Source organism: Dendrobates tinctorius, unplaced genomic scaffold, assembly GCF_039654945.1.
Source record: "Dendrobates tinctorius isolate UK_male_01 unplaced genomic scaffold, ASM3965494v1 ptg000022l, whole genome shotgun sequence".
NCBI lineage: Eukaryota > Metazoa > Chordata > Amphibia > Anura > Dendrobatidae > Dendrobates > Dendrobates tinctorius.
The window spans coordinates 20693668-20706308 of NW_027361690.1; the positions used below are offsets into that span (position 1 = coordinate 20693668).

At 49.1% G+C, this 12641-nt stretch overlaps 1 protein-coding gene across 2 annotated transcripts in view; it reads left to right on the top strand.

Moving 5' to 3' along the window:
* Positions 1-12641, top strand: part of GALK2 (galactokinase 2) — a 400864-nt gene that overhangs the window by 55657 nt on the left and 332566 nt on the right. The window contains exon 2 of one of the 2 annotated variants that reach the window (XM_073568463.1): positions 383-471. The exons of the other annotated variant lie outside the window; for it this stretch is intronic. Within the exon in view, the coding sequence (XP_073424564.1) occupies positions 383-471 (89 nt within the window). The remainder of the gene's footprint in view (positions 1-382; positions 472-12641) is intronic. 2 annotated transcript variants of the gene reach the window in all.

Here is a 12641-nt window from a genome sequence, read left to right on the forward strand (position 1 = left end):
ATCGCCGGAAAATGGGATGACAGACGGATCCCTGGACAAGAATTCTTTGTGCGATTTCGTACCGTTAAAATGGGACCGATTTTTTTTTTTTTTTTTTTATTCGTTGTGTGTGACTCCAGCCTTACTGTTTTGCTCCATCAAGAGCAGAAGCCATGACACTGGAGTGAATAGTCATATTGCACGCAATAAATATTTTTATGTGGTACTAAATAGAAACATTAAATTGTATGTGGCGTCTGATAAGCTAGTGTGTGAATGCTTATACACACTGTAGTGTGTCTCTCAAAGTGTCCATAAAGGTAGATATGATTATGTGCTTTTTGCAATATGAACGTGTTCATTTTAACACTGAAATTCCCATACTTTTTTTTTAAATCTGCAGGTTGCTGGCACTGAAGGAAAAGTTTATCTCTAAATTTGGTAGTGAACCATTGTTTTATGCTCGGGCACCTGGACGAGTCAACCTAATAGGTAACATACATAACGACACATAATACATATGTCAGTGGTGACCATGCTGCACAGTATAAATGCGTCATATGAGTAAGAAACTGCAGCTGAATCCTCTGCATCTTTCCATCTTTCTTTTGTTTTTGTAAGTCTACGGCAGGGTGGGGCAATTAATTTTCCAAAGGGGCCACATGAGAGACCGTGACTGTAATATTAATTGTAATTGTCTTATTAATAATAATTTTATCACTTAATATTGAGGAGACTTAATTATGCTGACATCCCTCTATATATCGTATGAGCCGGCACATAACCTCCCTGTATACCATATGAGTCAGCACACAATTCCCCTATATGCCATATGAGCCAGCACCCAACACCCATGTAACGTATGAGCCCACACACAGCCCCCTATATACCATAAGAGCTCACATACAGCCTCCCTATATAACATAAGAGGCTACACATAGTCCCCTATATACCGTAAGGGCTCCCACATAGCCTCCTATATACAGTATGAGCCCCCACATAGACCCTATGAGTAGCGTGAGCCCCACATAGCCTCCAGTATACAGCATGAGCCCCACATAACCTCTGTCACGTGCACACTTCTCATCACATGATGTGGGGTGCGCCTGCAAGGGTTAATTTATCTCCTCTTACTCAATCCAGCACTCAGTCTCTGTTCTAGGCTATAAAGTGAGCATAAATCACACCCCGATACACTCAGCACTAGAGATGAGCGAACCTATCAAGGTTCAATTCGATTTGCCGAACGTTTAGGCCTCTTTCACACATCAGGTTTTCGCCGTCAGGCGTGATCCGGCGCTTTTGACAGAAACCGGATCCGGCGAAATGCAATGCCGGATCCGGTTTCCCCCCCATTGACTTGCATTTGCGCCGGATCACGCCGGATGGCCATGCGTTTCATCCGGTTTTCGCCGGATCCGGCAATGTGTCGCGATCCGGCGTCTGGAAAAAACGGCTACTGTAACGTTTTTTGTCTCCGGCGAAAAAGCCGGACCCGCCGGATCCGGCGCGTCCGGCTTTTTCACACAATGAAAGCCTATGAGCGCCGCAATGCGCCTGATCCGGCGAAAGCCGGATCCGGTGGCCGGATCCGGTTTTTTTGGTCTGAGCATGCTCAGTAGCTCTGCCCACAAGACATATATAAAAGCAAGACAGTGGGACCCACAGCCACACCCAACATGCCACCCAAGAAAGCAACCAAGCGCAGCAGGAGAAGGCAGGAGACCACTGCAGCACCATCAGCACCACCACCACCCCAAATGGAGCAGCAAATGGAACATGCTGAGGAGGGGAGTCCAGCAGCAGATGAGAGACGGTAATTATCAAATCCCCCATTCCTCCAAACTAGGGCCATGGAATATCAAGATATTCATTGGCCCTTTGTTTCTCTTTATTCAACAGCCGCCCAAGAGATGCAGCAGCAGCAGCAGCAGCAGCAGCAGAAATGGCATCACTGGCAGCAGCAACAGCAGCAGCAATACCCACAGCCATGGAGTCTAGCCATCAACAGGACAGCACATCTTCTTCTGGGAGCCCTCCCTCGCATCGTCAGCGTTTGACGGTAAGTTTTTATTTCCAAAATCCATCATCTTTGTAATATATGTCTATTCATTGCCTTTTATTTCAAAACAGGAATCACAAGATGACGAGGAGCTCCCAGAAGAAGAAGGAAGGGGTGGACAGACACCTGGAGTGGGCTCACAATTGGTAAGTTTTTTGCATCAAACGCAGAAACACAACATCACACTACACACAACACATAGAAAACAATGTTCTGCAGACCACACACAGCAAACAAATGCCTACATCCAAAGACATAACATTTTTTGTTTTCTTCTCTAGTCTTCCCAATCTGGTGCTCGGCCAAGAGGTCCTCGCAGTGCCTCCCAGGGTCGTCGGCGACAGCAACGCGGCGGTCACCAGCGTGTAAGTATAAATATTTTTGCTTTGTTTTTTTGCACTTTTTATTTCATTTCTTTTGTGGAGGCTAATTATGTTATTTTTGTCTTTTTCTTTAACAGCCTTCACAGCGTGCTCCCGACTCTGACGGTGAGGATGGAGGACTCTATGTGGACCACCTCATCGATCTCGTCAGAGAAAGGGAGCCGCTCTGGAATATGGCTGACCGCCGCCACGCTGACCTTATCGTTACCCGACGACTCTGGGAGGAAATCTGTTCGCTCCTTGTGGGCCGCTGGGAGGACCTCGATGTTCGGGCCCAGATTAAAGAGCGTAAGTGTATACAGTACCGTTTGCTTGATGTAAACCAGTGTTTCCCGAACTCCAGTCCTCGTGGTCCCCACGGATCATGTGTTCAGGATTTTTATTTACTATGGAAATCCTGAAAACATGACCCCTGGGGACCATGAGGACTGGAGTTTGTGAAACACTGATGTTGTATACTAACCACTCCTTTCTCGTTTCAGGGAACAGAATTGTGAATCGGTGGCGGTCTGTGAGGGATCGTTTCAAGAAGGAGTTCAATAAAGAGATGCGGGCCCCGAGCGGATCTGGAGGACGCAGGAGCAAGTACAAGTACGCACAAGCCCTGTCGTTCCTCCGGGAGACAATGCTCACCAGAAGGTAAATATTACACACCACATGTGAAAAAAAATGTTAGATGTAACTTTTTTTTTTTCAGCCAGGGCCATACCATGTCAGTATTTTAATTGTTTTTTTTTCTCTTTATTCCACAGCACGGTGAGCAGCACTCGGGAGCCTGCACGATTGGACCCTTCTGAGGCGATCCCTGAGGAGACCGGCACCGAGGGACACTTCGACCGCCCCGGTACATCTGCACCTTCCCAGCCTTCCCACACATTCGACCCATCTGTCCCATCCACCAGCACAGGAGCATCGTGGCCGCCTACATTACATGAAGCTGCTGGTGAGGAGATCGCTTTCCCTTTACCCCACCCTTCTGCCCCTGCAACCTCTAGTACACCTGCGGGTACTGGGCGACAGCGGCAGAGGGGTCAGGAAAAGAGTTATGCGCAAGAGTTCTTGCATCTGAATGCATCTTTCCAGAACTGTCTAAAAGTCTTGTCAGAGCAAATCTCCGCAGGCTTTCAGCAGATCAACTCCAGCATTCTGGAGGTGAAGACACTTCTGCAAACCATGCATTCAGAAGCAAGATCTTCGCCAAACCACACCTTTTTCAGGTCTGTTGTGGAGCGCATGGCAACACTATCTCCTACCCAGCAGATGCATGTAATGCATTCGTGCCACGGTGCTCTACAGCAGGTTACCTCCCAACCTCCACCTCCCACCACTGTAGTTCCTCCACCTGCACCCCCTCCAGCCACTTTCCATCCTCCCCCTCCTATTACATCTGCACCCCCTCCAGCCACTTTCCATTCTCCCCCTCCTATTACATCTGCACCCCCTCCAGCCACTTTCCATCCTCCCCCTCCTATTACATACCAGCAACCTCACCAGTACCAGCAACCTCCCCAGTACCAGACATCTCCCCACTTCCAGCAACCTGCCCCGTACCAAACTCCTTCCCCGTACCAAACTCCTTCCCCGTACCAAACTCCTTCCCCGTACCAAACTCCTTCCCCATTCAACTTTCCATCAACATCATCTGCTCCTACAGTCCCTGCCCAACCCTCCTCTCCACCGCCCACCACCTCTTCTGCCTCCCACATGTCCACCCATTCTGTAGCTTTTTCCACACCTTCACCTCTAACTGTTCCTTCCCCACCACGATCCCAGTCCTCTCTCCACACACCCAGTGTCGAAGTGTCCCGCAGCCCCTCCAGCAGTATTTCCACCCCACAGTACACAGATTTGTAATGTGTGTTTTTTAATAAAAATGCCCATTGGGTTTAAAACCTTTATTAAAAAAGTTTTTTGCACTTTAAAAACATTTTACAAAAAAAAAAAATGTTAAATAAAAGTTAAATTATCGTTTCACAATGGTTGTCTGTCGTTTCTTTCTGCGGCGAACTATGTTTAAAAAAAAGGTTAAATACAGGGTATTTCAAAGGTAAAAAGGTATTCAAAACCAGGTATATAACTGTGGGTAAATTTTAGCTTTTTGCAGTTGTGTTCCTGGTTGTGTTTGAAGCAAAGTATTTCACCTAAAAAGTTGTGTTTATTGTTGGTGATTTCCTAACAATGTACACAACTTTTGTTAAAAGGTGAAATACTTTGCATAAAACACAACCAGGTACACACCTGTGGCCTAAAGCTAAAAATAGTAAGACCATGACAAGATAGCCAACTTTGGTTGGCAAAGGTATATACTGTTGGTCCAGAAGGTACACAAGTTTGGTTAGGGCACAAATCTTTCACACTCTGTCATCCTGCCAGTGTACTCTGCCTTGAGATGACATAAAGTATAGTGCAAAATTGTCCCTCATTACTGAAACCGTCACAGAACTTCTAGTGGTAATATTTCCAGTGACAACATCCATCTTCGCCAGTAACTTGCTCTTCTCTCCAACCTGCACTTTCTTCTCTACAACCTGTCACAGAAGGGCTGTAGGAACATGCTATATATAGTTTTCCAGTAGCCAATCCCGTTCGGAAGGCCACAAGGGTCAATTTTAAAAACCGGATCCGGCGTAATCCGTCGAAAAACGGATAGAAAAACGGATGAACCGGATGAGACGGATCCGGTTTTGTCTGTCAAGAACAAGACGGATCCGGCAGAAAACCGGATCCGGCACATCAGGTTTTACAAAACATTTGCCGGATCCGGCATTCCGGCACGACGCCGGATCGCGCCTGACGCCGAAAACCTGATGTGTGAAAGTAGCCTTAGACATTCGACGAACATGTTCACCGAACGGTTCGATGAACGTACCAGAACCGCATTAAACTCAATGGGAGGCCAAACTAAAGATATACACAACACCTTAAGAGGTGACATAAAGCTTCCCAAACAGCTAAAATTAGGAGCAGACACCATGAAAAGTGGTATCAATCAATCCAAAGTTGAAATTTGGTAATGGCACAACAGCAGTCGGCCATGGGCCATGCATGAGGTATCTGTGTATGGACCTTGTATTTACAGCTTTCAGTTGAAGTTTCAATTAAGAAATTGTGGCTAAGGGAGCCGTGTAAACCTTCTTTGCTGATAGCCCAGCTACCCCATGCAACAGCTCAGTTTTTTTTTAGTTTCCTAGCCACACTCAGGTGGCACAAACATCAGTTGCATAGACTAGAATTGGTAGAAAAATGTAAGGATAGTAACAAGTAGGTGATTGATCAATTGACCCACAGTAGAACATTTTATAATGGCACAGCAGCAGTCAGCAATAGGCCATGAATGTGGTATCAGGGTCTGGGCCAGCATTTACATCTTTAAATTAGAGTTTAAATAAAGACGAAGTGGGTGATGGACCAGTGTAGGCCAGCTGTGCTGGGAGCCTTGATACCTCATGCAACAGCTCAAACTTCTTTTTTGCTAAGCCACACTCAGGTGGCACAAATATAAGACTACTATTGGTAGAAAAATTTAAGTATAGTGACACAGGCAGTTGACTGATTAATTGATCCATAGTAGAAATTTTAGAATGGCACAGCAGCAGTCAGGAATAGGCCACCCATGTTGTATCAGTGTCTGGACCCGCATTTAGAGTGAAGTTTCAATTGAATTGAAGTTTCAATTAAGACGTGGTGGCTAAGGGAGCAGTGTAAGCCGCCTTATCTGGGAGCCCTGATACCTCATGCATCACCTCCATTTTTTTTCCAGCCACACTCAGATGTCTCAGTTTCATACATTACTATTGGTAGAAAAATGTAGAAAAAGTAACACAGGTAGATGACTGAAAGTGAGTGCATGCCTGCCTATCTGGGAGCCTTAGGCTAAGTTCACATTAGCGTTTGAGTCCGCAGCATGGTGCTGCGGACTTCTTTAATTAAGCTCCGCTTACTTCCGCATGCGTCCTGTGTACGTATCTTTAACATTGTGTACTCAGGGACATGCGTTGTATGCGGATGTCTTGTTTTACATGCCCACTGAACGCAAGAAAATGCAACATCTTGTGTTCGGCGGGCACGTCAAAGCGATGCACGCGGATGCATCCGCATACAATGCTTGTCCCTGCATACACAATGTTAAAGATAGGTATGCAGGACGCATGCGGAAGTAGGCCGCGGACTCAAATGCTAATGTGAACCCGGCCTTACTTACACACGCAAGCCACCAGATGGAAACCCAACTTTAAGTCTCCACATTTCCAAAAATTGTTTGTAACATCAGCAGCAGTAGCAAAAGTGGGCACAGAAGACACTACAAAGATGGCACACTGCAATAACGCGAGATCAATGCATGACAGTAAACTACACCATTGCATAGTCTGCCCAGTCTGCGACTGGGGAGCAAAAGTAATTGGAGATCCATGACTTGTTCATTTTGATGAAGCTTAGGTGGTCTACACTTTCAGGGGACAGCCGAATGCGCTTATCCGTCAGGACACCACCAGCAGCGCTGAAGACACTTTTAGAAAGAACCCTGGCTGGCAGGCCACTCTTTAATTTTTGAAGACCAAAATGCAAAAGGGTCCAAACCCCCCCCCGATGGCATTGATACTCCTACGCCATCCTCTCCAGTCGTTCACATAGTGTCAGACTTGTACTCTGTTCTGCTTGTGGTCTAAAAAATGTGTGAAACAACTCACAGAAATTTCTTATGCCACTTTCACTGCTGCTGCTAATATTTTCACGATGAAGCCTTGATGTTCCCGGGGTTGGACGTTGTGGTGTAGTGACCACTGTGTCCGCTAGGGGGCGCTGTATGGATGTCCCAGGAGAGTGGATGAATGACAGAATACTGAATGACCGTTATGTATCTCAAGGTGGGTGGCCTTGAGATGGAGACTTATGTGTGTGTTGATCAGCAGTGATACTGCTGAGGTGCTGGTTCAATGTGTCAGGGACTAGTTACCTACAAACCCACCCAGGGGGTGTGTTTAAGAACGCTAGTATAAAGTGTGTATGAGTGGTTCAAGGACCTGTGATGAGGTCATAGCCATGAGACCCAGTGGGCGTGGCTACGGACCATATAAGGTGGCCAGGGTAGGTCACATGAGGTGAATGCAGGGACCTGGTTGATCTGTTTTGGAAGGCCCCATCTGGGAGAGATAGGGGCTGTCTTCCTGACAGCAAGGAATGCTGTGTTGAATGGCTGCACGTGCCTGATGATTCCCTGGAGGGAATGGACGTCTACAGCGTGATGAAGGAACTATGAGGAAACCCTGACGTGGGTAAGATAACTGAGGCTGAAGAGCCTGTGTATGCATAACCTGTGTGACCACAGGGATTACAGAGCTGAACTCTGTCATGGACGCTATGCTGATGTTATGAAGTTTATGTTGCTGCTGTGGATTTATGATGCTAAATAAACCGCATGGACTATGATTGTTTATGGAAAACCTGTGCCGGATCTGGTTTTGTGGCTGCTAAGGGAGTATCCCCTACTTGAATAACAGCGCTACCTTACAATGTCTAGAACTGGGATGCACACTGTGTACCTCACTGCTGTCTTGGGGAAAACCACTCTTAAGATCGTCTACAAGCATGTTTCGATACTCCAGCATCCGAGCATCCCTTTCCAGGGGGGAAAGCATCTGGCTAAATTTACTCTTGTACCGTGGATCTAACAGAGTGGCAACGCAGTAGTCAGCACTATTTATAACCCTAAGAATACGGGCATCATGTTGACTTCTATGAAGTCTAATTCCATGGTATGTTGGTAGCGAGGTGGTGGCCAACCACGGACAACAGACAGGGGATCATTATCCTCTTCATCTCCTGACTGTTGCATGTCCATCACTTTGTCCTCCATTTGTTCCTCTGCTACTGCACCTTCACTAACAGTTTGTCTGGCACCATGAGCCCCCCTTGATCGCTGTAAGACACCCTCCTATGACACCCGCCTGTGTGATAACAGTACGGAAATTTGAGATAGTTATCTCTTCCGCATCCTCTTCTGCTTCCACCTCTTCCTGTTAGGGACGGCGGAACAAACCAAATATAAATAATAGGAGGTGCGTTCGCCGCCCGGGGTCCGCCGTGCGGTAGGTGACTAGACCGCTGCTGGACAATGGCAGATGCACCAGAAGGTGAAGTAGTGCGTACGGGTTAACGTCACCCGAACGCTAGGAGCGGCTCTGTTCAGACACAGAGTCGCTGGGCATGCATTAATGTAACGACGCTGGCCCTGTTAACGTCACAGGAGCTGGCGTGTGGCGTCGCAGCCGCGAACACCAATAGCTGCTGTTAATGCAGCGTAGCGGCAACTATAGCCGCAAGCGTCGGCACCGAGAACCAGGCACCGACGGACGCTAGTGTAGGCGTGGAAAGCACAGTGGCGTGTAGCTTGCCACAATCTGGAGCTGACTAACCCAACACACAGTCACCATTCGTAGTATCCAAGGGAGGGGGATTCATAATAAGTCAGACACCAGTCCATGCATCCATCACCATACACACACAGCATAATATGCTACACTAGCGCATGGTCGAGCCGCCACGCGGGCTTTTTATAGCCATGCGCTTCCGGGACCTTCCAGTACCCTGGAAAGGACCAATCAGATCCGACACAGGACCTGAACATGTGACCCCTGCTCTCCAGTGAGAGGTCACCTTGCGGACATGCCCAGTAGCACGGCATGAAGACTTAGCCTCTGGAGCAGTTCCCTGCAGAGCAGGTTGCGCTACCATTGCTGCACCAGAGGTGGCAGCAACATCCAGGCTGTCAGAGTGAGTCTGAGCAGCACGCCTGGCTCGCCGTGATTGCTGAGCAGCACCCGGAGCGGTCGGAGGAGAATGGGAGACCGCAGGATGTCTGGCTCTGGACTCCCGCTGTGCAGCATTAGGAATCCGACGCCTAACATTACCCCCCCTTCTAAGGCCCCCTCCCCTCTGCACTTCACTGCGCTCAAAAGCCGCGACTAGGAGCGGTGCGTGGATGTTCTCCACTGGCTCCCAGGTCCGAGCCTCGGGCCCATGTCCCTTCCAGTCCACTAAATAAAATTTTTTGCCATGGACAAACCTGCGCCCAACGATGGCATTAACCTCAAACTCGTCAGACGATAAGTCTGACGACCCGGCCGATGACTCAGAAAACCAGGCCATGTGAACTGGTTTGAGGAGGGACACATGAAACACGTCCGAAATGGCTAAATGTGGAGGAAGAGCCAGGCGGTAGACCACCGAGCTAATTCGCTCGAGGACCTTGAAAGGTCCAATATATCGCAGGGCGAACTTAGGGGACTCGACCCGCAGTTTGATATTTCGGGTGGAGAGCCATACCATGTCGCCAGGGGAGAAGCTAGGAGCGGGTCGCCGATGCGTGTCGGTGGACGCCCTCATCCTTTCCTTAGATGCACGGATAGCATCCTGAGTGCGATCCCAAATGTCCCGGGCCTCCACTGCTCAGTCTGCCACCCTGGAGTCAGTGGAGGACACTGGCATCGGAACAGGGACGCGTGGATGTTGGCCGTAGTTTAGGAGGAAGGGCGTCTGACCGGTGGAATCAGCCACCACATTGTTTAGGGTAAATTCAGCCCAGGGTAGCAAGGATGCCCAGTCATCCTGCCTGGCAGAGACAAAATGCCGCAGGTAGGTAACCAAGGTCTGATTGGCTCTCTCGACCAAGCCATTCATCTCGGGATGGTAAGCGGAGGACAGATTTAGCTTGATGCTGAGTAAGCTACAGAGCTCTCTCCAAAATCGAGACGCAAACTGGGGACCTCCGTCACTCACGATTTTGTCCGGCATGCCATGCAAACGGAATACGCGTTTAATGAACAAAGTGGCAAGACCACGAGCGGAAGGCAAGCGTGCGAGTGGCACCAGATGTACCATTTTGGAAAAATGGTCGGTGACCACCCAGATGACTGTACTGCCACCAGACTTGGGCAGGCCAACTATGAAATCCATGCCAACCATCTCCCACGGTCTATCCGCCACTGGCAGGGGATAGAACAACCCCGCCGGCCTCTGCCTAGAGGGTCTGTTCCGAGCACACGAGATGCATGCTTGCACGTATTCCTTAACATCTCGAGCCATATGTGGCCACCAATATGACCTAGCCAGGAGTTCGGTGGTCCGTTTATTGCCAAAATGGCCACCTACCCTGGAGGCGTGTGCCCAGGTGAGAACCTCCGGCCGTAGCTGAGGAGGCACCAAGGTCTTGCCTGGTGGCACTGACTCGAGAGCGACTGGAGCTACGGTCGTAAAACTCTCCGGCGGGAGAATTAACCGAGGCTCAGCCTCTCCCTCTTCCGCCAAAACCACCGAGCATGAAAGAGCATCCGCACAGACGTTCTTCTCTCCGGAGAGATAATGCAGGGTGAAGCGGAAGCTGGAAAAGAAAAACGACCACCTAGCCTGACGGGAGTTCTGGCGCTGGGCCGTTTGCATATAGACCAGATTCTTATGGTCCGTGTATACCTGGAAGGGAAACCGAGCCCCCTCCAGGAGATGTCTCCACTCAGAAAAGGCCAACTTCATGGCCAGCAGCTCCCTGTCACCGATGGAGTAATTCTTCTCTGCCGGTGAGAAGGTCTTTGAGAAAAAGAAGCAAGGGTGCTTCCGACCTTGAGCATCCTTCTGGAAGAAAACTGCTCCTGCATCGACGGAAGAGGCATCTACCTCCAGAATAAATGGCTTGTTCACATCGGGACGATGTAAGATGGGAGCGCCAGCAAAGTGGGATTTGATGGACAAGAAGGCCTTGGAGACCTGTTCTGACCAAGCATTAGGGTTAGCTCCTTTCTTGGTGAGAGCAACCAAAGGAGCCACCAATGTGGAGAAGTGCGGTATAAACTGGCGGTAATAATTTACGAACGCTAAGAAGCGCTGCACCGCTTTGAGTGAATGGGGTTCTTGCCAGTCCATCACCGCTTGAAGTTTGGCCGGATCCATAGCCAATCCCTGGTCCGAGATGATATAGCCCAGGAACGGCAAGGACTCCTGCTCAAACTGACACTTCTCCAGCTTGGCGTATAGAGAGTTCGCCCGTAAACTTTCGAAGACCCTGCATACGTCTCTCCGGTGAGTGGTCAAATCTGGCGAGAAGATGAGTATATCATCCAGATAGATCACCACCGAGGTAGACAGCATATCGCGGAAGATGTCGTCGACAAAGTCTTGGAAGACAGCTGGCGCATTACACAGGCCAAAGGGCATGAACAGATATTCATAGTGGCCATCCCTGGTGTTAAAGGCTGTCTTCCACTCGTCTCCCTCGCGAATGCGGATCAGGTTGTATGCCCCCCGTAGATCTGGTTTTGTAAAGATCCGGGCCCCTCGCAACCTGTCAAACAGTTCAGAGATCAACGGAAGAGGGTACTTGTTCTTCACTGTTATGGCATTGAGACCTCTGTAATCAATGCAGGGACGTAACTCTCCGCTTTTTTTCTGAACGAAAAAGAACCCTGCACCAGTCGTCGACACCGACTTCCTGATGAAACCTCTAGCCAGGTTCTCCTGGATGTATTGTGACATAGCTTCTATCTCAGGGAGTGATAATGGATACACACAACCTCTAGGAGGTTCTGTGCCTGGCATGAGATCTATCGGGCAATCATATGGGCAGTGTGGCGGGAGCGTCTCCGCAGATTTTTTGGAGAAGACGTCCGCGTACTGATGGTAGGGTTTAGGAAGTGCGGATAGATCTGCAGGCACTACAGTGGAAGCCACCTGAAGACTGCCCTTCAGACACTTTCCCTCACAATTTTTGCTCCAGGCCAGTATTTTCCCTGATGCCCACTCAATATGAGGAGAGTGGCAACGGAGCCAGGGAAGACCAAGTAGCACCTGGTCAATACCGTCTGGCAAAATGAGCAGGGATAAGACCTCTCGATGGGACGGAGAGATAGAAAGCCCGAGTGGGACTATCTGATGGGTTACCTGGGTAGGCAAATGCGCCCTATTTACCACCATGATGGTCAGTAGTCGAGGCAGCAACACCTGAGGGATAGCGTGTTTCTGGGCGAAGGTTGAGGACATAAAATTCCCTTCGGCCCCGGAATCCACGATAACCTCCGCCTCCCAGCTGAGAGGACCACTGTCTAAGGTACCCCGGAATACCGGTTTGGGTGAGAAGGGTTTCATGCTGGACTGACCACCTCCTATGACCACGGGACGTGGGCGCTTTTTCACCCGCAAAGGACACGTGCTGGCCGAGTATCCAAGTTGTC